At 38.7% G+C, this 26,334-nt stretch overlaps 2 protein-coding genes across 3 annotated transcripts; both read right to left on the minus strand.

Moving 5' to 3' along the window:
- Nucleotides 1–1,135: 1,135 nt before the first annotated feature.
- fundc2 (fun14 domain containing 2) lies at nucleotides 1,136–7,411 on the minus strand. Its single transcript, XM_042077224.1, has 5 exons — nucleotides 7,274–7,411; nucleotides 5,302–5,446; nucleotides 4,086–4,161; nucleotides 1,707–1,835; nucleotides 1,136–1,594 (listed from the first exon to the last, which is right to left on the minus strand). Exons 1-5 carry the CDS (start codon nucleotides 7,290–7,292, stop codon nucleotides 1,517–1,519), a joined length of 447 nt encoding a protein of 148 aa, XP_041933158.1. The 5' UTR covers nucleotides 7,293–7,411; the 3' UTR covers nucleotides 1,136–1,516.
- Nucleotides 7,412–10,059: 2,648 nt separating this feature from the next.
- rnf121 (ring finger protein 121) lies at nucleotides 10,060–25,703 on the minus strand. 2 transcript variants are annotated; one of them, XM_042077202.1, is made up of 9 exons: nucleotides 25,291–25,703; nucleotides 24,245–24,282; nucleotides 23,988–24,129; nucleotides 20,769–20,923; nucleotides 16,577–16,684; nucleotides 14,158–14,278; nucleotides 13,858–13,991; nucleotides 13,563–13,664; nucleotides 10,060–10,367 (listed from the first exon to the last, which is right to left on the minus strand). In XM_042077202.1, exons 1-9 carry the CDS (start codon nucleotides 25,366–25,368, stop codon nucleotides 10,247–10,249), a joined length of 999 nt encoding a protein of 332 aa, XP_041933136.1. In that variant the 5' UTR covers nucleotides 25,369–25,703; the 3' UTR covers nucleotides 10,060–10,246. The 2 variants fall into 2 exon arrangements, with proteins under 2 accessions (XP_041933136.1, XP_041933135.1); XM_042077201.1 differs by having other exon boundaries at nucleotides 24,245–24,285; nucleotides 25,291–25,696.
- Between the last annotated feature and the right edge of the window lie 631 nt (nucleotides 25,704–26,334).

Consider the following 26,334-nt stretch of genomic DNA (forward strand, 5'->3'; position numbering starts at 1 on the left):
TCAATATGGACTTAGTCATTCTCAAATTAAATCAGGACATTCCATCATTGCCATTACAAATGACCACCATGTCAATTCAAGTCTTTACTCTAGAATGTGTAGTTTCAGTAGGACTACTTAAAAACAATCCGTTACAGGCTATTAAACAACATGGCCCTTTATGAACTAGGCATACCCCAAATAAATAACTAGGCATAAAAAAAATCTGTGGTTGGGGAGAAACGTTTTCCCAAGAGGCAGACCATGGCAAAAAGTGTGAAATGTGCAAGAGAGAGAATGCTACTAGCCTACATCACGATTCAAAATATCCTTAAAGTGCATTTCCAATAATTCTATTGTGCACTGTGGAAACCCTTTTTATTTTTTTAGAAAGCATGCAAGTACGGTCAGATAGAATTCCCATTTCATGTGTTATCCTTATCTTCACTATGTGACAAAACATATTGAGCAAACTACTTTGATAACTAATTTTTCAAAACTTTTTTCTATTTACTCTTTATTTCATCTTCAAGACCATTTCTTACAGAGATCAAGACTAAACAGATACTGAATTATAAGTCTGCATGTTATGCCACTGGGTTAAAGGACACATTGTGATCCAGACATGATACTTGATGAACGCCTTGCAGTTTAACTGCAGAATGGTTTGTGTGCTCTTTGTCAGCATAGTCTCCAGATATACTGGACCATTAAAGAGACCTAAGAAAATAGATTTCCTAATTGGATATGACTGTCACCAGAATACCAAGAATATTAATAGAATCAGACATTTGTCCCATGGATAATGCGTCAAAATATAATATTACAGCGCCATCTTGAGGTTAGCTGGTTTCACTGCAGTTGCAGAATTTCTAGGACTTTTTTGTTGTGTGCTTATAGCAGTGAATTAATAACGACAGATGAAAAACCAACTATTTGGAAATGAACAAGAAAGAATTATTAATAAACTCGAAATAAAATAAAAAGTAAACTATGAGTGTACTACGAGCTACGAGACTAAGAGAGTCTATAAATCCTTTGGCAGAGGATTATTCCTCCATGTAAAGTAAAGTTGTGCCAGAGGCCCTTCTTACAAAACTGGAAAAAGACAATGCTATTCCTCATTGTCTGTTAAATAAACAGCAGGAAACCAAGGCGAAATATAATCCTGTATTCTTGCATAGTATTAAACCACGGATTGTCCCATCACATTTTTCTACAGACAACAGACCCTTCACTGGCAATACAATAAGACAAATATAACGAAGTTACATCTTTACAATATTCATGCAAAAATGCTCTTATTTAAAGAGCTAATAATATTTTTATTCACAAAATTGGTGATATCATCATTCTGTTATAGGATAATCCCATCCAATGATAAAACAATGTTGCCTAGTATGTCCTGAAATCATAATGCTTTGCTCTTGCCGTTTAAATAATTGATAAATCATGAGGGCAGCGAAAAAACTCAAAAATGGAGTGGGGTTCTAATAAACAAAAAAATATATAAAAGCAGAGCCAATACACTAAAAAGCTACGATGCCAGTCCAATCAGAAATCCTCCAGCAAATCCGCCCATCAGGATAATGTTGTTCTGCACAAAGATCTGAACCTATTAATGAAAAAGTAACGCATGTAAAATACAACCATGGACATTTTTTACACTGAAACTATAGAAAAGTATAAACAAGTTTAAAATGAATAGTTGATAAGTTTGTCCATACCTCTTGCACCTTTGTCTTGACCTCTCTTGACGGCTTGTCCACATTGAGCTTTAGCTGCTTCTTGGCTTTGTTGACATCCCGTTCCACTCTCTTCCAGTCCACACTGATATACCCTGTGTGATTGGCAATCTAAAAATGCAAGTTCACAGGCTGATCAGAAAATAATAATAATAATAATAATAATAATAATAATAATAATAATAATAATGCATTTTATTTATGGGCACATTTCTGAACACTCAAAGGCACCTTACAAAATCAACAATAAAACATTCAATCCATTAAACAAGCAATCAGAGAAAACAAGCAATAAAAAAAAAAAGAAAAGAAAAGAAAAACCCTTCTCTGTATACAAACACTTTAGTAACACATGACTAAATCTAGAGGTGCAGTATGTAAAGCTGAATGGCCAAAGGCTCTCACTGTAAGGGGTTAGGGTTACCCAGACCCGTGCGTGATATTTCACTGGCATGAGTACAGAGGCTTTGAGGTGCTTCATACTGTGGCTCAAGTAATATATTTACATCAAGTTCCATAAGCGGAAGGGCATGTGAGAAATGAAGGAAATGTATCTTTATGTCAGCTATAAATATGTTTGGATTACATTTGTCCTTGTATTGAACATGACATGGTCCGACTCAGACCTCTCAATAAAACATACATTTATTAATTTAGCAGATGCTTTTATCCAAAGTGACTTACAGTGACCGACATACATATCTGTGCTTCTTCGAACTTTAACCCATGCCTCTCATATTGTCAAAATGTCTGCCTGTTTACTCTTATTCATGGTATTCATATTCTTCTGTATGGACCCTTTCAAGAGAGTTCCATTATCAGCATCATAGTGGGCCCCACAAGACTTCCTTTTTAACATTCCATATGTTATCTTAATGTAGAGGAAGTAGATTGGGGCCCAAATAGAACGTTCAAGCATTGTTTTTGTTTTTATTGTTGAAAGGGTCTATACCACCTGCAGCCAATCACATGGTGTGTGGTTTCAAGTATGACAGCAAAATCTATGACGACTAGCTCACTTCATTTCCATGCATACTATTCAGGTCACTGTTTTAGCTCTTTGCCAGTAATAGTTATTTAATTAACACAATTGTAGAAATCTTCTCATGGGTCTAAGGTTAAGTGAGAGTAAAGCAGCTTAATAGTGGTTCCACAAAGCCGCTAATTTGATGTACATGTGTTAGCTTCAAAGGTTGATGGCTGATGACTACATTCTCCAAGGGTGCAACGCAGGAAATTGTGTTGATATAACCACCTGAAATGATGTGTAAGGGAGCGCATATGTTCATTACCGGCAGCGCCACGGAGGTTATGTTTTCATTATTGTTTTTTTCCCCCCTTTTTCTTCTTTTTTTCTCTTTTTTGTTTGGCAATCACAACACATAGATTGTGATTGAATCAAAGGAAAGACAAGGAATAGACATTTAAAAGGGACAGCAAACCATATCTATGTATATAAATAAATAAGGTTTTCATTATTGTTTGTTTAAAGGTGCGATTTGTAGGATTGTTACCGAACGTTCTGTAGGCCAAAATCAAAACACTGGTGAACGTTCTCAAGACTACCAGACGCGAGCCTCTTCTGGGTTGCCAGATGTAATGAAGACTTAGCTAACGTTAGTTGACCTGCAGCTGCTTTAACGTTTCTCCAACCATGACCCAGCTACACATTAAGGAAACAATGAAAACAAAAAATACCTCTCTAACCAACGTAACATATTTAGCTGAAGTCAGCGATGCAGATGAAGTTTAGCCTAGGCTACCTGTTGTGGAGAAATATGGCCAGCTCTGCGTCAGACTTGATATTCTTCGTTTGACGAAGACGTCACCATATCAGGAAGCTCCTCCGACGTCCACTTAATTTGTTTCTTGTTTTAATTTTGTAAATTTGCCTGCCTCTCGTAGGCGTTCATGAGTACAACTGACAGCTGTTGACAGTTGGCCTTTGCTAATTTGGCAACCCAAATAGGAGGACGTGCTAGCCCATTATTAATACGCTATTCTAGAATGAATCGTTCAAAACATAAACGAAAATTCTAAGAGATTCCGCCCCGTAACACATTTTTTTCATGGGTTTTACGGGTTAGAGCATAGACTGTATATATAGTTCTATATATACAGTCTATGGGTTAGAGTAATGTTGTCAAATAAGCCATTACGTAAATTCATCGTGTTTTCTTACTCGCTGACAACATATGGTGATCATTTTCTGAATGGTTACAGTTTATTTTCCATTATTTCCTACATACTGGACCTTTAAAAGCAAGTTTGTTTCAAGCTGGAGCAGACACAGGGTTTTTAACACTGAGGTCTACACTCTTCCTGTGCCCCTCCTAATATACAATGCTGTGTACATCTTACCTGAAGCAACAAGAATCCTCCACCAACAGCTGAAGCGGCTAGCTTTCCAACTTTCTGAAACAGAAAACCAGCACACCTACACAGAAAAAAAAGGATATTAGCCCTGTTTTCCACAGTGAAAGTATCCATCCATCAGTGTCATCCCCATTACAGCATGACATCAAAATTATGAGCATTCCCGTGTTCTTCTTGTAGGACATCATTTGATTAAGAAGCACCGCTGTTCTTATGAGGATACAGGCGCAAAACCCCCACTTCACCTTGGCATAGCATCACTCAGGTTGAGGATGTAATGTTCTTACATAGGCAAACACATTTAAGACATAAATACACCAACAAAATAAATACACCAACAAAAAATAATTATGGATTGTATTCTGTGCTACAAGTTATAATTGTGTTTTGAAAACTGGAAAACTAGACTGGTTTTATGATTATATTAATTTTAAATGTATCAATATTTCATGTCAGTATATCAATAACTCTAATTCTACAGTATATATTGCTGACTCAACATTTTCTACCACCCTCAATAGTGATCATAAACATCACTCACTGTTCATGAAAACCCCTGTAGCTATTGTGTGGCGAGCCATTAGTCCGCTCATATTATCTACGGTCGAATTTCACAACGATTTTGCCCAGTGAAGTAATACAATCTGCCTGCTGTGTCTGACTCAGTTTCGTCTTGACCACTCCTTCACCATTTCCAAGAACATTTGGTGGTCTGCATGATTCGGGGAAAATGTTTTTCTGCAATTCTTCTGACAGATATTGCGTTTGCGATTTGATTTACAGTACCATTTTTTTTTTTTTTTTAAATCAAGCTTCAGTTCAATATTCCAAATTTTGCCACCCTCTCAAACTCTATTTCTGAAATTTCAGAGGTGGATAAACTGTGTTTACTTGTGTTTAACCTCCACTGCATGCCTGCCAGTGAGTGACCAAAAAACACTTGGTTGATCATAAACCATGATGCAGACTGATACACAGAGTAGCTTTGGATTTTACGCATGCAACTCCAGTGTTTTCCTCAGGTGAACAACTTAAACAGATTAATAGTCTACTGGTAAAGGTACCATAAAACAAAGTACTTTTGTTTAACAGTATAGTGCATGTTGATATTCAAACAGTGTGACGATTTGTCAAAACTGTTGTCTACTCCAATTGTATGAAGATCCATCTGCCTAAATGTAAGTTATGTGGCCCAACTCACCAGCCAGTCACTCCTCCAATTGCAATTTGTGTACCAACTGTGTACTTGTCAGCCAAGGGCCTTGAATTGTTTTTGCCAAACACCCGATTCCACCATCGCTGCTTCTTGACATAGTCGGTCAGCTCGTCAAGGGTTTCATCAACCTCTGGATGTAGCGAAAACAAGTAAAATGTAGATATTAATAATAACAAAGTGATTCTAGAAGTCACTGTGATAAACCAAAAAACCCGTTTATGTTGAGGGGCCTGATGAATAAAGTGTGTTCAATTATACTGTAATAATTCATGATAAGCAAGGTTGTAAAGCAAAGTAAGTGGGGGATTCATTAGCTGGCAGATCCAGATCTACAATGGTTTGCAATTCAGCACCACAGTTTGTTGCAGAGATTTCAGGTTTACTATAGACAAATAATTACATTACTCCATGACTGATTGTAGAAGAGGAGGAAAAACCACAGACAGGCCCAAAGACAGGCCTCACAGGTGAGTGGTGCATAAGTGGAGGTAAAAAAAAAAAAAAAGGTTAAAGAAAAAAAATCAGTCTTGAGATGCAGAAAATCGGCAAAAGGCATAGCAGAAGATGACCTGTTTGAAGTTTCCATGGATTTATGTATATCAAACATACTGACACAATACTGAGAAACATACTGAGAGTTTTGTCTCTCATTCCTGGTGTTTAAATTACAAACATGACAGCAGGAACTAAAAGCACTGTAAGCACAGGGATTAATGATTCTCAGGGCCAGACAACCTTCCTATCTAGCTAATTATCTATTCAGTTCTCTGCTATGCTGAGTACAATGCAATGCATTGACGTGGCAGGAAAAAAACCCCATATAATCTGCATGATGAGGAATTGTGAAACTGAAACTGCATTAAGAAAATGGACACCCTCTCTCTCCCCAATTTTCAACAATGGAAGACTGTCTATTAACAAAGACTAGGCTAATATGTGCATGGAAACGATGAAACACACATTTGCAAACCTCTAGCCGAGTAGCAATTTTGACTTTTTGCAGACGATAGCTTGTCGTATTCACCAAATTTGGAAGGAAAACAAAGGCATCTTGGGCATATGATTTGCATACTGTTGTTATCTAAAGATTATGGACAGAGCGCACATTTACTTGTTATAGGAACATCTTCCTCTGCATAAGGGACAATCTACTGGGGGGTGGGGGGCTGGATGAACAGTCTGGTACCCATCCCTTCATAGAGCTTCAGGCAAAACTCTCTACATGTGATTCTCCCTATGAACGACAAAGTAGGCTAGCATGCCAAAATGGCAGAAATATCCCTTTCCGTTATGCACAGAAATAATTTCGTTAAGTTACATAACTAGAAAAAATAAGAACTACCATTCTCCAGAAGCATCAGTTTCAGTGGTCACGTTCATTTCAACACAGACCCGAAACACAGACACACAGACTTTTAAGTGAGCTCCTTCAACCGAAAAGCAAATGATGAGCTCCATCCAATTTGCAGCCTTCCCCAGCTGTGACAGGAATAGATGCAAGATCTGAAATGGGCATCAGTGTTTCCCAAAGTGTTTACTCGTTGTCAGGGGAGAAATGGTGACTCATTGGAACACAACACCCCCTTTTGCTCATGCCAAAAAGCCCATGGACCGAGATGCGCACTACAAATGATGGCTTGTTACGAGTACGTACGTGAAGACCTTTTGAGCAGAACCTCAAACATTACACTATAAATGTATACAGCAAAATTTATTTCGTGTTTAACTGTAGATAAATATATTTCTAAAAATGCCAGAGCTAATCCAGGTTTTGACCCTGCAGGCCATGACCTAGCAAAGTTATTTCTTAACGTTAGCTGTCAATAAATCAACACTCTTGATGAGAGGTAGAGCCTGCAATGGCACATACTAAAGTTGTATTTAATTAACAAACTGGAGTTAAGACATTAACAAACTGGAGTTAAGACAAAGTGGGAATATAGATGTGTTTACTAACCTTTCTTCATATCAGCCATGACTGTCTTCTAACTGCTTCTTCTTCGTTTTTGGATTTGATTCACACAGAGGAGGACCACTGCCACCTGCTGGCAAGTCTGGGAAACAGTCCTCTCTTGCCTCCTTTGTAATCGCAACCACTTTAGATTACAAATGAGACTTTGAGGAACTTTAGAGAATTTGTAAGGGAGTCTAAACCTACCTCTGGTTCTTAACGAAAACAATAAATAAAATAAAAAAACTGTTGTATTCTACTTAAATCGGTATCAATCAGAGGGATAAGACAAAAACCCACAATCTCCTTTATTTGCCCCAGGAAGATTTCAACGCTACTGCCTATACTTGCTTATCATAATGCACATTGCACACAGCAAACATAGCCTGACCACAGGACTCACACATCACACATAGTCATTTCGAGTCAAGGTAGTCCTGAGTGCCCCATTGCATCTTCCCTGAAATAGTTTCTTCTCTAAATCCCTCCCATGAAGAAATCATTTTATGCCATACACCTACTATTTGGCCTACACCAAATCAATCTAAGACTACCCAAGGCACAACATGGTATAGAACAACATTTTCACGTCACTGTAGAAGTCCCCCAGCAATATTACATACTTGTTGTAGTCGCAAAAGGATATTATTGGTATGCTACTTTAGAGTTACACATCAAACAGCTGATGAAACAGGAATTAAGAATATACTGCAGTTTTACTTGGCAACTACTCATGAACCAACTACTCATGGACAATATTCAATACTTTTTTTCATTGGCATGCTACTGTGGCGTTCTGACACATTTGTAACATGGAACTGCTACACACAATTTTATAAATGCTGCAGTACATAAACAATCATTTTTTTTATTTGTTGCATTTAGACAGTATACCAGCACAGAATTATTAACCAGCTATTCAATGGACCATCAGGAGGGTTGTGACAAAAAAAAAAAAAAAAGATTTTACTTTAGGCTACTGGACTGGACATTGTAAAGTGTTGTGGTCAGTAAAGATATTACAAATAGTATAGTACAGCAAAGTAGATATACCGTGGTGTGAAACAACTGGGCACCCCAAAGATAAAACACTCTTTTCGATATTATAAGTGATATTAGTGTATGGTGTTTGTTTTTATTTGTTTATTTTATCCAGGCACAAGTTTGGGCACTCTTACTTTTAGCCTACTTGAACTTTTACCAAAGTCTCACACTGTACCTCCTTGTTACGGATATTGCTTAACAATTGGGAAATTACGAAAACCCTTTTGCAATTGGCAAAAATTGCGCAAAATTAGCTGTCTATAAACATACTTTGATACTTGCCAAATACATGTGTGCTACAACCTTTATTTTAGCCCCTTTTGTTATTTTGAAAAGTTGGCAATAAAACAGTAATTTTGCTTAAAATATTAAAGAAATGTAATCTTTGCCCAATTTCCAAAAGGCACAAAGTTGATGCTTTACTTGTTTAACTATTCACAATAACACTGACGAGGTTAATTTAACTGACGAGGGCAGTTAAACTTTTGCATGCTACAGTACATAGGCTAAACATATTTTACCATATATTATGAAAAATTACCCAATCTGGGTCTGGCCACCACAAAATATCAACATCAAAACTTGTGTTGTCCCCATAGGTTGTCCCTTGCAACTTGTACATTAACCCTTAAAAGGTGTGGATTTTTCAACATTCTAACATGTTTCCTATCCGCAACAAGTAAAGGTTCTAAAATTCTTTGTTGAATTCAATGAACCAAGATAATCTTTAGAACGTTCTTTTTCCAACATTTCCATCACACCGGTGTGACGGTACACCGTTAAGGGTTAAGGACAGTATTTAGACGGACAGACAGTATGTTCGCCATAATGTGCCGAAAAGTAGCAGGTGGAAAACTTGTTTGATTAACTTTTTGTATTCTTATCAGTGACTTTGGTTTCAGAGATGCTTTGACGCAGGCTTAGTATGGATTCTAAAAAACACAATGTAATATGTAGACTGATAACTAGTATCAAACTTGCCAAAGGTGTCCGTTTTGTGTATCAATACATAACAAATTCTTTCATATTAGATAAGCATGATGTGAAAGGCTTCACCAAAACATAACTTTGCTTTGTCAGATGGAAATTAATTGTTAACATAAGGAGGAAAGACAACCTCCTGCTCAAACTCTGACTTTTTTCAATTGGCTGGGCATCTCTTAAGTAACATGTGGAGTTAATGAAGTAGCTAACATGAAATGTTAACATCAGATGTTCATTTTCAGTAGAGGCCAGTTCCATATTTGCTGTTGGATAGTGTCAGGGAGAGCTAAAATTGAAGAAAATAACCAGCTACAAGCAGGTATATAAACACCTCACATTTGCCCTCCACATATGGAATTTGCAACACATTTATGCATTAACATCTAAAAGACAGCGTTTGAATGTTTATGAGATCTTGATTGTGACTAACAGTGCATCAGTGCAATAACTATAGTGCAGATAGACAGAAACCTCCAATACCAATAAAAGTGGTATTCAGTTCCTTTATAGTGAAAACGTATACAAACAGAGAGAACTGATGATGCTTCATAGAAGGACCCATCAATATATTGCAAAGGAATTACTCACTGGTAACAAGATCTCTGCCAGCTCTTGACAATGTACTACTTTGATTCTTAAAACGTGTGGTTCTGCATAAGAAAAAAAAGCAGAACCTGATTATTATCTTGTTGAACTGAGAGAGAGAAGTCAGAAGGAAAACCATTGAAACACGTGACCACACAGGCAAGGGTAGGAAACACTTGTACAATTCAGATTAGTTTTAATACCAGTAAGCACTTATTGTGCATGTACACTCAAAATACATTTATAAACAAACAAACAAAAAAAAACAAACACACTGGTTTCGTCATGGATCCAAGAGGTGTCCGTTTGCGTATGAGGAGTTACTGTCCACCTTATTAATCTCTTTTCTGACATTTTTAGTCATTTTCATTCCAGTCCTAAAAAGTAGTTAATTGCTTGCACTAGTCCAATTATTACTGGTTGCCAAGCAACCAGATAGCGAAGCCAGTCCAACAGTTGTCCATACATAACATGCGGTCTTTCCCATCTAAAGCTCAAGTTAAGGAGACAAAATATGCTTACAGTATTACAAATGTTAAACACAGACAGACAGAGAAACAGATAGACACACACAGTTACATATCTATACTGATTTGGCTACACTGAAATGCGGTCTACTCTTTATAAGAACTTTGAAGAAATCTGGTCCAGCATGAATTATGTATAAGTAAGTATAAGTATATAAGTATATATACTCTTTTGATCCTGTGAGGGAAATTTGGTCTCTGCGTTTATCCCAATCCGTGAATTCGTGAAACACACCCAGCACACAGTGAAGTGAAGGACACACTAATCCCAGCGCAGTGAGCTGCCTGCAACAACAGCGGCGCTCGGGCAGCAGTGAGGGGTTAAGTGCCTTGCTCAAGGGCACTTCAGCCGTGGCTACTGGTCGGGGTTCCAACCGGCAACCCTCCGGTTACAAGTCGGAAGCGTTAACCAGTAGGTCACGGCTGCCCCCTATGTGAGTGTTGTGCAGTGTTGTAGTCAAGTCACTATGCCTCGAGTCCGAGTCCAGGTTCGAGTCCCTAGTGCTCAAGTCCGAGTCAAGTCCAAGTCATTAAAAAAAAAATCAAGTCAAGTCCGAGTCGAGTCCACTACTCATCCGAGTCAAGTCCGAGTCGAGTCACTATTGATCCACGTCGAGTCCAAGTCCAGCACTAAAGTAAGCATAGCCTACATGTCGTTCCATTTTTTTTCCATTGCAGATGAAATCCTTAAAAGCAAAACGGACAATATTCTGTCTCCAAGCAGGGGTGCCATCACTTGTGTGAAAGTAGTATTGCCAAATTTCTTGCCAAACCCAATGTGTTGTATTTATTATATTGGAGAGAATACCATACCATAGACATACCATAGCCTATAGGCCTACTCATAATAAATGAGCAATCCACATCCCAATCACACAGGCCACACATTATGCTGTTACTGACTGCTGACAATTGTATCTATAGGCAGTGTTGTAGAAGTTCATACTTCACAAGAGCTAGATGGACGTTGGAGTAGGCCTATTTTGTAAGAGGTAAGTGTGGATCATAAAAATGCCTCCCCCGGGCATTTTTTAAAATTCTGGCTGTTAAATAGCCTACACAATTTTAGCGCAGTTTGGGAGGGACAGAAACAGAGCAGGGCCCGTCTTGGTAGCTTCTTTCTGACTCCCGTGACGTGAACACTGGCTACCGGCAACTGTATAATTATGTTATCACTTCACTGACACTATGGAGACATATTTCACGTCAACAATAGAGATGAAAACTAGCTTTCGGTTAACGGAGATGTAGATAATCTGCCTAATTAATTTCTTTGCGCAACAGGCCACATTCTACGTTCATTTCACCGTTTTTTTAAACTGCCATCACCATAGGCTACTATTTGCTACGATATTCACCTGTTAGAAATAGAACACGTTGCTATTTCCTTTTTTCGTGCAGTGGATTAGGCTATCAAATCGCTCGTTTGAACAGTAGGCCTAACGGTAATCCAGTTCATTCGTGGTTTTAAATATAGTCGTTTCTGGCCTACCCACGAGAGGTTCAGTTTGTCAGTTTCACTTGCGCAGACACGTAGGCCTACATTGACACTACATGAACACTCTACTAGGCAATTTAATGTTATGCTTCTATATTTTATGACACCAAAATTAAGAAGTATGCTATATCTTGATCGGGAAAACTTTTAGTTTATTTTTCTTTCATCCGATAATAGCCTGCGGCAAATTAACAGACAGAAGCACGGCAGGGCACGCCCCGAATGAAAATGAATGAATGGAACCTCGCTTCTCGCGTCAGTCAGGAAAAACACTGTTCACCAAGTCACGATGATCAGCCATCCAGCAGCAGTGTGTGTTGTTTAGCCTAGGCTGAGTGTAATCTTAGGTAATGTTATGTAATGTATGAGAACTAATATTGCCTGGCAATAGCCTACTACATTGAAATAGCGGCGGCCATATCTCCAGGCATTTTGGTGTTAAAGTTAACGTTAGTTTGCTTTGCATGTGAACATGATGTGACTTGCGATGTAGGCTACGACACGAAGCAGTAGCCTAACATTCCCTTGAACTAAAATTAGTATTACGAATAATTTAGATATTAAAATCATATAGCAAATGATAGCCTAATGACATTTACAATTATAGCCTTATGATATATTACAAAAAATCGCGTGTGCGAATGCACGAGTCCGAGTCCAAGTTCGAGTCATTCAGTGCTCAAGTCCAAGTCAAGTCACGAGTCTCTAAATTTAGCTAATGACTCGGACTCGAGTTCGAGTCTCGGACTCGAGTACTACAACACTGGTGTTGTGTAATACAAAAGCTGTCATCAATCATGTGGAAATAAAAAAGGCAAGTCATAGCATGACTAACCATAGTTTACAGCCATCCTAATGATATTCTAGGACAGGGGTTTTCAACCAGTGGTCCACGGCCCACTTATGGTCCGTGAGGACTTTGCCAGTGGTCCGTGACCATGAATTCAGTCATGTAGTTTCAATGTGGGAATCAGTATTTTTATTCAGTGGTGGTCCTGGGGTTGTGCAATTAGCCAGAATGGTAGTCCCTGGTTCACAATCAGTTGAAAACCCCTGTTCTAGGATTATACCAATGCTTCCTAGAAGAAATGAACAAAGAAATGTTCCACAATTCCTTACGGAGATTGCACTCGATTGATCCGATTCAATTTTGTAGTTGGCGGCCTATTTATAAACAATAACATTAGGCTATGCATTAAGCATTAGGTTATTCGCCTTATTCACCCGGTGGCCAGAACAAGGCTAAAGGGTACACTTGCCATTACACCTCAGTCCAGCAGATGGTGGTGGTAATGCACTCCGTTTGCAAACTGCCAAAAAAAAAAAAAAAAAAACTCACCGAAGAATAACAGGCCAGTGAACCCTTCTTTTTTTCGGTGAGCTAAACGGAATTGAACAAATGACCCCTTGTTTTAAATCCTAAAGTCTGTGGATTATGAATATCCAAAAAAAAAAACATTTTTTTATTTTGTCGAACTGGACTCATTTCGTTGTGGCACGCCCCACATGTTTTGTACGCAAATCTCAATGTAAAGAGATTCTGACTGGTTGAAATAATCAAAATATACTGTGCATAACAGGCAATGCATTGTTTCTTAGTTCATGAAAAATACACAATGTAACACAAAACTGAACCTTTAAGACAGGGAAAGGATACGGGTTGCTGAACATTCTTTTCAGGTCCACCTTCTCTTTGCAGTATGGGCAGGTCTGTTTCTTCCCCACAATGCACCAGCCCCTAATGCAGAATTCATGGAATCTGATGACAAGGGTTAAGGCTCCAACCTATATGATAAATCATGTGCTATAACAGGGCAATAAATCAAGCACTTTTCACTTTAACTTCACAAACATTTAAAGCACATTGGATGACCTCTGTGTATGAAATGTGCTATATAAATAAACTTGACATCAACAGCTCATCGTTTCAACCAAACTTTTTTAAAGGATACACATGGTTGCAGGACAATCTGTAGGTATTTTCAATGATGCCCTCCTCACTGACATCCACCAGAATTGGCTGGCCACAAACAGCACAAATGTTGTCTGACAGGCTTTTGGTAGGCATCCCAGATGTTGTATAGTACTGAAGAGAGTGAAAAAAAGGGTTATTTATTGACTAATCAAATGTAGAGCAGAGCTGAACATGAATGCTTAGTTTGTTGTAACTAAAAGATATGAGGCGTTATGCTATGAATGACATTCAAACATTCAAAACTTCCTGTGGTTGGTGGCAAACTATAAAAACGTACCCCTATGGTTGAAGCCATGAAGTCAGCACACATCTCTGCAAAGTCACGGCCGAGGACACCGTAGTAAAGACCATAAAAGAGCAAAGACACACCAAAGTCCATAGCATCTTCTGGCTTTATCCTAGCAAGAGAATGGAAGAGCTCATTACAGTGGGCGTTTGAACAGGTAAACTTAAGAAAATATTTGTGTAAACCCAACCAAAAGGCCTCAGTATAGTACAACAGTGTAACTGACATCTACATTTATTTTAAGGTATAGGGCAGTTCCAGCATTATGAATGCGACAGTTGGACAGTTGGACAAAATGCTTTAGAGTATAGACAAGATTAGTATCAGTAAATTCATTTGCATAACTTTTAATGAAACCTCTGTCCTCTGATTACTGACAAATCCTCAAATTTCATATAATCATTTACATCCTAAGAATACATGCCATCTTATCAGTGTTATGGACGTGATATCAAATAGACACACTTTTATGAAACTACAGTTTATCTACAAACTCTGTGAATTTTTAAGGAAATTGGCAAAACCACAATGTTTGCAGCATGAAGGAGACTTGAATGAACACAAAGTGTGTGTTTTTGAAACAATGCGTCATTTTTGTAATGCATTATGTAGGGAAAACTGGCTTTATGGATGTGACGTTTTCACGTTATGGATGTAACATGCCTGAACCAGTCCTCTACAATCTACATAAAACACATACTTAAGTAGTGAATTTTGATGAAACAATTGAAATGGTAATTATGAAAAACTAGCAATGAAATTATTACATCCTCAGTGCCCCCTAAGATTCACAGGAAGAAATCAGGACAAGTAATTTTTCAATGATTCATGGGTTACCGAAACACCAGAGAACATGAAACTTGGTGGGCATGTAGCCCTGCTAGATTTCTACAAAAAATAAGGCTCCCAGGGGCCACTCCCCCAACGTGCTGGGCCACCCAGAACCTGAAAAATGCATTTTTTTTTGCTAAATAACTACCTGAATCGTTATGATGACAACATTTTTATGGTATGTTGGTCTCAAGAGCCCGCATCAACCTAGCCCATACCCACTCATTTATGATTTGCACACATGTATGCACACACACACACAGGCAAGCACACACCCCACCATTAGCCCCCTAACACACACACACACACACACACATAAAAAGGAAACACACACATGCATTTACATGCACATGAGTTACAAGAGTAGGAGATGGAGATAAATTGACAAGCGTGTGGAGAGAATGTGCAGGACTGAGCGGCGGTCATATTTTGTACCGCTATACGGTACATCTAGTTTATTGCTGGCGTTACTCATGTTCCTCTGTGGGTATTAGCTACAGAGGATCAGACACTTCAAATGCTGACACATCGTGTTGCAAAACTTTGTAAATAGTAGTGTCACATTTCATATTAAACTGTGTTAAACAGACCTGAACTGCAGACTGAACACATCTGCAATAGAAGGAGGTTGCTACGTTAACTCCAGCTGCAAAGTCAGCCGTCGTCATCAGCTAATACGATAATCCAGCTACTATACAACAACAGTATGACAATTACGGGAAGATAATTGCTCAGATTTCCGTTATTATGCCACTCAAAAATAGGTTGTCAATCACTGGAGGTATTTTAATATTACGTTTTGTTTTGCTAACGCTTAGGCTTTCCTGTGGTTTTGATCAGTCTAATGATCTCTGAAATGTCAATTGGAAACACTAAGGTGAAATGTGTTGAAACTGGCATGCCACCAGAACAGACGTTTATCAGCTTTGAGGTAAAATAAAGTCTCCACTCCTGTAAATTCACATTATGTAACATCCATAACGTCACATCCATAATGCACTATTAAAGGTTTGTTAAAAAAGAAAGGGGTAGAATTTGTTCATCACACTTTACATTGATATAAATCAGCCTTGCACAGAAACATTGTCGCATCGACACTGTATGTGTAACAAACTTTTCCTATGAAACGTTATGGATGTGACATGGCCATGGAACTTGCTGACTTATAAACAAGAGCCATACAGATGTAAGGAGCAGTGCTCTCAAGGCAAACTGAGCATACACGTTACTCTACCATTCCCTTGTCAATCTGGAATTTGTCAAATGATAACAATTCCTTGAACATGGAGTCCATTTATCCACTTGGTTGCACACCATATTTCACATTTATGATGTAAAAAGAGTGTATGTTCCATCAAATTCAATCAGATCAGTTACAAACAATACAGTATAAACCTAAATAAACATTTTAACAACAGTTCTATTTGTGTGTGCACAACTTTTTCTCCCATGGTAAGGATGACCTTCGCAAGGAATTGCCCTATAGTATTCCGTACAATGATTCATTTAGCTTAACATGAGTGAGAGTGAGGGTAGTAGAGTGTGTCCCACAAAACCACTGTACTGCTGCACTCCTTACCTAAAAAGCAGGTTAAGGCCAAAAAGGGTAAACATGATGACAATGTATCCAATGATCCCTGTGGTGTAGCTGATCTTGTACAGCAAGAGGAACCATTTATATACCAGCCTGTTCAAAGATAAAAAATATGAATGAAAAGATATTAATCACACAATTTATGTAACTGATTACAGAGGGAATCGGTAAGTAACATACTTTTCACACATTACACACATTTTCTCCATAATCATTTTAGTGTTACAACTGGCCATTCTGAGAATATGAATAAGCAAAGGATAACGTTGACTCATCCAGGGCAGCCGTGGCCTACTGGTTAGCACTCTGGACTTGTAACCGGAGGGTTGCCGGTTCGAGCCCCGACCAGTGGGCCGCGGCTGAAGTGCCCTTGAACAAGGCACCTAACCCCGAACCCCTCACTGCTCCCCGCGCGCCGCTGTTGACGCAGGCAGCTCACTGTGCCGGGATTAGTGTGTGCTTCACCTCACTGTGTGTACACTGTGTGCTGTGTGTGTTTCACTAATTCACGGATTGGGTTAAATGCAGAGACCAAATTTCCCTCACGGGATCAAAAGAGTATATATACTTATACTTAATCTATGTCTAGATCAAGGCTGGACACATGCTTTTATCTTCAGTCATTCCAGGTTAATGTGGGTTGACAGTATGCCAATTAAAAGGTACGCTATGCAGGTTTAGGTATTTTTGGCGAGTTTAGAGCTCCCTCGAGAGTCGCGATGTATTTATATGTTAAACTGCTATTGTAAATATGCAATGCAAATGCTTTTGTTGTGGAGGTGAAGGATTAACAACAGGCAAAAACTACGCCTATTACAAGTTCGTTTACCATCAAATTGGCTTCATAAAGGAGAAAATCTTGCATAGTGTGCCTTTAAAATTGTATTATAACAAACTGATCAGTAACATAAAATAGCATTATATACAAAAATTAAATTATATACAAATATAGACATACAGGTGAATACTCTACATAGGGTGCAACGGTTTAAGCCAGGCACTTCTAAGGCTGAATAAGTCGAGGTGATTACAGGTGTTTAAAAGTTGTGTGTGTGTGTGTGTGTGTGTGTGTTTTGGTATACCAGTCCAAGCACACATAGCTGTGCATGAGTAGAATGTGTCCCCCTTTGGCTAAAATGTTAGCTGCTGTTGTGGGTGTTAATGGGTGTTACCACATGGAGAGACAGACTCTAGGACACATTGCCTCTTTCTCACTCTTTGCTCAAAGCCTTAACAAAGTCAGGAAACTCTTGACCTATTTAGATAAATCAGGGTGGATAATAGCGAACACTTCAAGCAACAGATAAGGCACCTCAGCTCTGCAAAGACTCAAAGTTGAATGGCCTAAGAATGTATTTCTTTTTTTTTGGATCTTAAAAAAAAAAAAAAAAAAATTGTACTTTTTCCAGGCAAAGGTTAATTTTTTTTAAAGGCACAGTCAGTGATTTTACAGGAAGCCACATTTGTTTATGTTTATGTTTATATTTAAATGTATTAGTGGATGCTTTTGTACAAAAAAATCGTACATTATATTTTAACCATGGATCAAACGACAGAGAGGAAGCTCACCCCTACCTTCAGTATTCAGAGAAATTCAACGCAGGGTTTCATTTTTGTTTGGGGGACAGGCTGCCCCCACTTTGTTTGTTTCCAGTTCAGTTTTCGGAGCCTGGGCTGCCTACAGAGACTGATTTTTTTTTTGTTTTAAACACTGTAGTCACGGAATGGGCAGCTAGCGGTCGTGAGGAGATGATTGCTGAATGTGACAAAAAATGACCTGGGCAGGCAGCTAGCGGATCAAGGAGAGATGCTTACGATGAGACAAAAATGAAATTGCGCTGAAACCATGCAGGAACTCATAGTGCACCTTTAAGTATGGGTTTTACTTGTCATGCGATGTCATTCAGTAGTTTAGGTTCATAAACCCCACTTTGTTAGTTAGTGAACCAGCATGCATAGTTGTAGGGAAACTAAAACGTATTGATGGCATAGATTAATATTTGTGAATTCAATTAAGAGTCAGATTTCTGCTACATTTGTTTTGCTTGGAAGCTGGTTCACTGATTCTTTATGTTCCAAGTGATGTTTAGTCAAATATGGAAGTAGGTGACCCTGACATTTATATCAGTCCAACAAAACTTCTTGAATGGGACTACACCTCATTGTAACAATCACCAACCAAGATGAAATTTCATCAGTGTTGTCCACAAAAAATCCTTGCTTAGTTTTTTTTTTATCTATGGCTCCAGTAAATAAAGTTGAAAACACCAAATGGGCAGCATTTTTGAGATTGTGCTGGCCATTAGACATGCACATTTTTCCATGATGAGAGAGGATAGGTTTTACAGCACCAACCTCTTTTAGGGTTCTGTCTATTGTGGCAGTGACATTAACGAGACCAAAGTTGATCACACCATAGGCCTCAACAGTCGTGTTGCCATGTTCATGTACTTTCTGTCCAAATATGGAAATCTGGATCAAATAAAAAATGGGTCAAATAGAAAATGGTCGTAGTTTGTGTTTAATAGGCGTTTCAATCTTCGCTACATTTCTTTATAGAGGTTCAGTGTCAACACTTTAAAGTTCATTAACAGCTTTTCTGGCATCAGAGAATAGTAAGCAGAAATACCATGGGTTAAAGTTAGAATGTTAGCTGGCCAATTAGGTAAAACTATTAATAACAAACAATAGGAGAAATGTATTATTGCTGATGATGGGTCAACCACTAGCTGCTGGGGACACGGATAGGATTTGTTCGACATTAACACTAGTGTATTTAAATGAAAGGAGGAAGTTCACTTGAAGGCATGACTTCCGCAATTTATGCATGGCATTGCTGCTAATGCAAGTGAATCACTAAGCAAATGTTTGTAATGTAGGTCTGAATAGGTTTTTTATATGGCAAAGGATGAGGCTTCTCAATGGGTTTTCTCAATTTTTCTCTGCTTTCGACCTTTTGACCCATTTTGTATAGCCATGGTTGCCAGAGTGTTGTCCACACACTGGCACACTGTATATGGGTTACTTGCTGTGCATATTATGGACTTCAGGAATAAATCCAATTTCAGAAGTGAAGTTTTGAGTATTAAAAAAAAAAAAAATCAGACCAAGGAAAGTCATGGTTGGTTTGCAAACCTAGTTACACTCAGTAGGGCAATTTCATAGGGGTGCGTATTGGATAAACTGGCAATACAACACAATAAATATGATTCTATATGTTTTAGTATGTTAGGCGTAAGCAAGGTGATAAATTGCAATATTCAACCATTTGTGGTAATGTTGCTAGTCAGGTTTGCAAATGGTAACATAGTGTGCTGTGTCTCAGTTTCAGATGACGTTGTTACATTGGAGTGGAAGAGTCAAATAGCTAAAGACAGATTACAACACTGGTATCTAGCAGTCAGTTTTTTAAACACAACAATAATCTTTGCATTTAAAAACTTGAAAAAGTAGATGACTGACAGACATAACAGATTATAAAATGTGCTGCCAACAGGTTTGACAAAAGTGAATCTTTGGTAATATTTCAAATAATAAACTTAAAATCAATCCTGAAAAGATACCTTCAATTAGCGTTTCCCAAACGTATTTCTCTAGGGGCACACTAAGTCTCAGGGCACACAACCATGATATTAAGCATACAAAAGCAACAGTATTGCTTTGTTGCTGAAGGAATGTCATGCAATGTGATTTCAATAACCTACAATTTTGGTTAAACTTTTTGATGAATCAATGTAGATTTTTCTCCCTGTGGCACACCTGCGCTGACCTGGTGTGCTGTGGCACACAATTTGGGAAACACTGCCTTAAATGTTAAGTATCTTTTCCCATGAAAAAAACTTGGTTACCGCACACTCTTATCTCTTTTTACTATTATTTATCCCAGCGTTTCGACCTGTCAGCCTTTGTCACGGCCGAAACGTTGGGATAAATAAAAGTAAAAAGAGATAGAGTGTGTGTTTTTCATAGTTTATTTTCCCTTGCCAGCACCTTGGAGGGTGTGCATTCTTTTTGTTATTTATAAGTATCTTTTCCCAGAAAATACAGAATTGGACTGTGCTGTTATTCATACACTTTACATAACTTGCAAACTAATTAATGACTATGTTCAGAAAGTTATTTACATATACATACAGCATTTTATTATTTCATGATGATTTAAATGTGAAAGCATTACCTTGGAGTGGTACATGTCAGTGGCTTTCGTGTGGCACGGAAGGTAACAAAAGCAGTCACCATAGAGAAGATGAACCAAGTTATAAGAAATCGCCACCAGTGCAATTTAGTGGTGAAGTACAGTGGTACTATCCACATCTGGAATAATGTTATCATCTGCAGAAGAGAAGAAGAGAAATAAGAGAAAAAACAAACATCAATATATTTTTAAAGCCATATTGCATACAAACATGATGAAAATGGCCATGTCAGTCACAGCTTGAAAGCACAGTTTTACATTACATTTAGCAGACACTTCTTGACCAAAGTGACTTACATATGTCAGCTATATTACAAGGGATCACATTGTCCCCGGAGCAACTTGGGGTTAAGTGCCTTGCTCAAGGGCACAACGGTGGAAGCTGGGAATTGAACCGACAACTTTCAGGCTACTGCACGCTAGCCCAGCTCCTTAACCACTACAATACCACCGCCCCACAGTATGGCGAGTAATCTCACAGTGGCATATTGGCGTACAGACAGAGACAGAGAACATCTATGCCATTTGTTCCCAGGGTCCACCCAATACACAACTTGCTGATGCTAATGATATTAAAGGGGTGGTTCAGGATTTTGGACATAGGACCTCATTTCCAAGTAAGCAAGTGTGATATTTATCAGTGGAGACCGTTTTCAACACGTTTCATCCAGTCCTTCTAATTGCAGAGTTCGCAGGTGCTAGGCTAGCGCAAGTCAATGGTATGTGCTAGCCTGCCACTAAAAACAGTCTTACCCACTCCAAAGTACACCCAAGGCAAATAAATTATAACGCCAGACTATCGATGTAAATGTCTGTATTGAGTTTTATTTCTAACATTATTCTATCCTTGCATTTCAACGATCGCATTACATTTTGAGGGACTAGTGTCTTAGCAGCGGCGGAATTATACTTGCTCCAGTTAGTAGTACTGCGCCAAAAAGTAAACAGTAAAGTGCACTCCAATGGGGATACCTAGTAGTAGCCTTGGTAATATCAGTCCGCCGCTGAGATGCAAAATGACTACTACCAACTTCAGGGAACAAAGTATAACTATTGCAACGCGATGCGAGGGTAGTTGTATTTCTTACACTATTCTATCAACACAGACATTTACATCGATTGTCTGGAATTTGCCTCGAGTGTCCTTTGGAGTAGGTAAGACTGTTTTTAGTGGCAGGCTAGCACATACCGTTGACTTGCGCTAGCCTAGCACCTGCGAACTCTGCAATTAGAACGACTGGATGAAACATGTTGAAAACGGTCTCCACTGTTAAATATCACACTTGCTTACTTGGAAATGAGGTCCTATGTCCAAAATCCTGAACCACCCCTTTAACGTAATGTATTTAGGAGCAAATGTTCCTTTCATTTATGACCTACAGAAAATCAGTTCATAAAGTAGATTGACATAAAAAAGTTGTCATAAACAAGATACATAAGACATGCACAACTGTACTCATATACCTAAGTCATGAGTCCAAATGTCATTTAGTTTATATTTATAAAAGCAGAGCCGGACAGTAACGGAGTACATTTACTTGAGTACAGTTTTCAGGGATCTGTACTTTACTCGAGTATCATTTTTGGGGAGTACTCATGACTTTACTCAAGTACATTTGAGAGGCAAATATTGTACTCTTTACTCCACTACATTTCTATCCATAACCGTGAGTACCCGTTACTTCTTCTAAAAAAAAAAAGAAAATTTAGGAAACCCAATTTGTTGTTTCCCTCTCAAACGTGATTGGATTGTGCAGGCGCCACTGATTGGGACAGCCTATCAGCAATCACCTTCAGCTTTCCGCCAAAGTCAACTCCATGGTCAGATTTAGATAAGAGACGAAACCATGGACGAAACAATAGAAGAAAGACGCAGCAGGTCCATCCCGGGAATGTGCCAAGCTGTGGCCCCACCTCGCCAGACTATTTCAATTTTCTGAACAAGTTAATGATAGTTTTCGCTTCAAGTGTTTCAATTACAAAATAGTATTTTGTATTTGAAATACGTATTTAACATACATATATTACAAATACTGCCCATCCCTGGAGACATGGTAAAAAGATGAAAATGACTTGATTTTACTTTAAATTCCTTTTACATTCTCCAAGGTATTAACATTTTTCATAACTCCATGTAGGACGTTTCTGTACATAAATGTAAGCACTGTGGCAGTAGTAATGCAATATTTAGAAAATGTAGGCTACTCTTGTACTCTTGATACTCAAGTACTTTTAAAAACAAGTACTTTTACTTAAGTAGACATCTGACTGTTGTACTTTTACTTGTACTTGAGTAAAATTTATCAAAGGGTATCTGTACTTTTACTCAAGTAATGAAGCTGTGTACTCTGTCCGCCTCTGTATAAAAGTCTGTATATTTCATTTTTACTATGAATTCGGGTCAGACTTCCTGTGGTAGGAAATGGTGTTTGGGGTCAGGCATATCAATGGCTTAATCATGCCCCTGCACAACCTGGCAACACAAGCCTGCGCTGCAAGGGACAAATCCCTTTAACGTCATTAGCCATCTCAAAGGGCTAGATCATTCCCCAAAAGACCATTAATGACAAACAGCAGTTTCATTTCTTAAGGCTGTGCCACTGTTAAATTACACCTCACAGCACAACACTGACACACTTCAAGTCACCAGAGAATGTATTCTAGGACCGAAACCACGGAAGAGTTTGGAGGTCGCTCTGGTGGGGTGATCCCATTACAGAGAGGTCACCAAAGTCCAAACCAAAGGTAACCAAAAGCTGTTTAAGTAACTCTCTATGATCACAATTAAAGAGATTGTGAATGTCCATCAAGCATTTCCCTATAACAATTTGGTATCCTGAGGTTGGGACCGCAATGCTCAATGAATGTCATTTTATATGATTACATTATGTGGTACTCTGATCTGATTAGAATCTAATCTGGAAAGCAAAACTCCCAAGTAAACATATGGATATTATGTGCATCTGTGAGCTGCAGACAAGACACAAATTGCAGTTATCTAACAACAGTTCCCTAAAACAGCCTGCTCGCTACGGTAAATTAATATAATAGGTTTCCTTGTTTTCAAGTAAGTGGTAATTAAGCATGGACACTAACCCACAAGCGTCCTTTTGAAAAGCTGTCAAAATGTACAAAGGGGCATAGAGATAAGACCTACACCGTCACATTCCCGTGAAAGGAATAGTGTAAATGTTGACTCACGTTGTACGATTTTGGGTGTCTCTGCTTCCACTGTACCAGCACGAGCTGAGCGATGACAAGTGTGACAATAAGGATGAGAACCATTTCAGCATGCATTGCCTCGTGGCCCTTATGCTTGGCATGCATCCTGGCATGCTCTAACCTGGAAAGCACACAAGTCAAGAAAGGATTTAATCATCATCCTGCAAGTTAAGACTGATTTGAATTTGCTGCAACTACTATGCACACAAAGAGAGAACATTCTGTCAGACACAAACCTCCATTTCTCCTCCGGTGAGAGCTGGGAAATATCAATCTGCTGTGGGAATGAAGAGCATATGGAAAAATTAAAAGTTGAATAGATGGTATAAAAATGAGGCAGCACTGAATCACTCCAATATATCAATAAACGTATAGGTCCTAATTTTATGTAATCACTTTATTTAAACATGGGGTTAGTCTGAAATGAAAGATGTGTCAAATACTAGAGAATAGGCTATTTCCATGGACTGGCAAATAATAATAATTAAAACATAAGACCAAAACAACATTCATTTTCGAGTATTATTGAAAAGTGGAATAATGAATGAAACACGAATCTCCCTTTCGTTTGACTGGCCTAGAGTACCACAAAGCTTTTGCTGGGACCACTGGCAAAATAGAGATCACATACTCCGATGTAACCTAGGTTTAACATCATCATACTCAGATGCCATAAAATGCTTTCCCAAAAGAACATTGGACCTGATAGAACATTGAGTAGATAGGAGTTCACAGTGCTTAGGAGAAATACTAGAATTCCATTGAGGAAACATATTTATAATGCAAGATTATGGCTGTCCTACTAATTAATGAAAACTATTTATCTCCGTGTATATTTTCCCATGTCGTGTTAATGTTAACAATAACACCAGTGTTGGCCTGATTTTGAACAGATTTAAAAAGCGTGCAACCTTGACCAACAGTAAACCGTGACCAACCCAGACCCTATCAGTAGCTGCTTCGTGTCACGGGCAGAGTCTGACTCGCTTAGGAGAAAGATCGGTCAAAGTAGTGTTACACGAATTCAAAATTACTTTCAAGAAAACCATGCAACACAATCACAAGGCACGCACTCATGTGTCTCAGGAGTTTCATAAGCTAACACCGGCTGATGCTGTCAACATTTGACTGACATAATACTAAGGCAGACTACGGTTAGCTAGCTAGGATAACTGATTAGCGTGGAAGCTAGTTAAGAAATGTATGCACCTTGCACCAAGCCAACTAGCAAGAAGTTACTGATTTCATTCATCACTGACATATGTGTATGATGTATGCCTACCACAGCCTCTTCCGCGTGATGTCCATGATCATGATTGTGCTCTACACCGTCTACCTCCACTTCAAACACCCCCGCCATCTTCGTAAGAACCACTACTAGCTAGCTAACTACCTTAGAGCTATTCAGTAGCTAGCTATAACGTTATGTACAGATCTTTTCGTTGTGTCGCTAGTCATCGGCAAGTTGTTTTTCTTTCCTGTTTAAGTAGTCTTGTTATGAACCTTCTGCGGTTCATTGTAACAATTACATCGACGGAACCTTGCAAACAATGTACTCAATGAATAGTGACAACTAAAAACCCTTCTCCGTGTGTTCTGTCGGACACCGGAGTAATATGCTAAGTAAAGGAAATATGCTCAGGATGTGGAGGAAAGACAGACGTGTGCGTCGTCCATAAACGAAGCCACCTGGTAATCCATTTCGGCCATGATGGTAGGGCCCAAATCAGTGGACCGTATGCTAGGGGCGAATTGGAGCTTGTCTGGCTTAAATGTTACTGAATCAAGTCGACTGGTCATAAATTAATGGTCATTTTTGGCACTAACGCACTGATCAGTATGGAGAAACACTGGCTACATTAATCCCATTACTTTATGGGCAGAAAGAAAACACTTAATTTGATATAAGGCAGACATTATATCCAACAATCAACCACAATCAGAGTTAAATTCCAATAGTACTGTGTGCAACTGCCATGGCCACTCTGAATTTCAAATTCAGACAGCAAAAACAGGACAGAAATGTCCTGGTGGTATTTTTACATCTTGTAGAAGGCATTCAGTTTGATTCAGGACTGAATATTTTGAAGAATACTTGGGGTCATGCCATGACCTGAATGTTCTCTGAGATATGGAACATCTTGTCACTTGTTTTTGGAGTGGTACTTGATGTTTAGTGTCCCAACCCATCATGAGTGTGGTGGAGAGTGGGTACAGGACGCCAGACATCACTGAGCCTTCTGGAAGTATTGTGGGCCTAATTCAACATAACACATGAAGGAAGGTGCTTCTGTGGTAGCCCATGCTGTACCGTAAAGTAGTACCT

Source organism: Alosa sapidissima, chromosome 21 (genome assembly GCF_018492685.1).
Source record: "Alosa sapidissima isolate fAloSap1 chromosome 21, fAloSap1.pri, whole genome shotgun sequence".
Taxonomy (NCBI): Eukaryota; Metazoa; Chordata; class Actinopteri; order Clupeiformes; family Clupeidae; genus Alosa; species Alosa sapidissima.

What these genes read in the sequence shown, in the direction of transcription:
- fundc2 (XM_042077224.1), bottom strand. An exon ending in ATTGGAGGAGTGACTGGCTG is followed by an intron (nt 4,162 to 5,301) that starts GTGAGTTGGGCC and finishes TTTTCTGTGTAG; the next exon opens with GTGTGCTGGTTTTCTGTTTC. An exon ending in GAGGATTCTTGTTGCTTCAG is followed by an intron (nt 1,836 to 4,085) that starts GTAAGATGTACA and finishes TTGCATTTTTAG; the next exon opens with ATTGCCAATCACACAGGGTA.
- rnf121 (XM_042077201.1), bottom strand. Translation starts at nt 25,368, where the DNA reads ATGGCGGGGGTGTTTGAAGTGGAGGTAGACGGTGTAGAGCACAATCAT. An exon ending in ATCACGCGGAAGAGGCTGTG is followed by an intron (nt 24,286 to 25,290) that starts GTAGGCATACAT and finishes TCATTCCCACAG; the next exon opens with CAGATTGATATTTCCCAGCT. An exon ending in AGATTGTCCTGCAACCATGT is followed by an intron (nt 13,665 to 13,857) that starts GTATCCTTTAAA and finishes CCTTGTCATCAG; the next exon opens with ATTCCATGAATTCTGCATTA.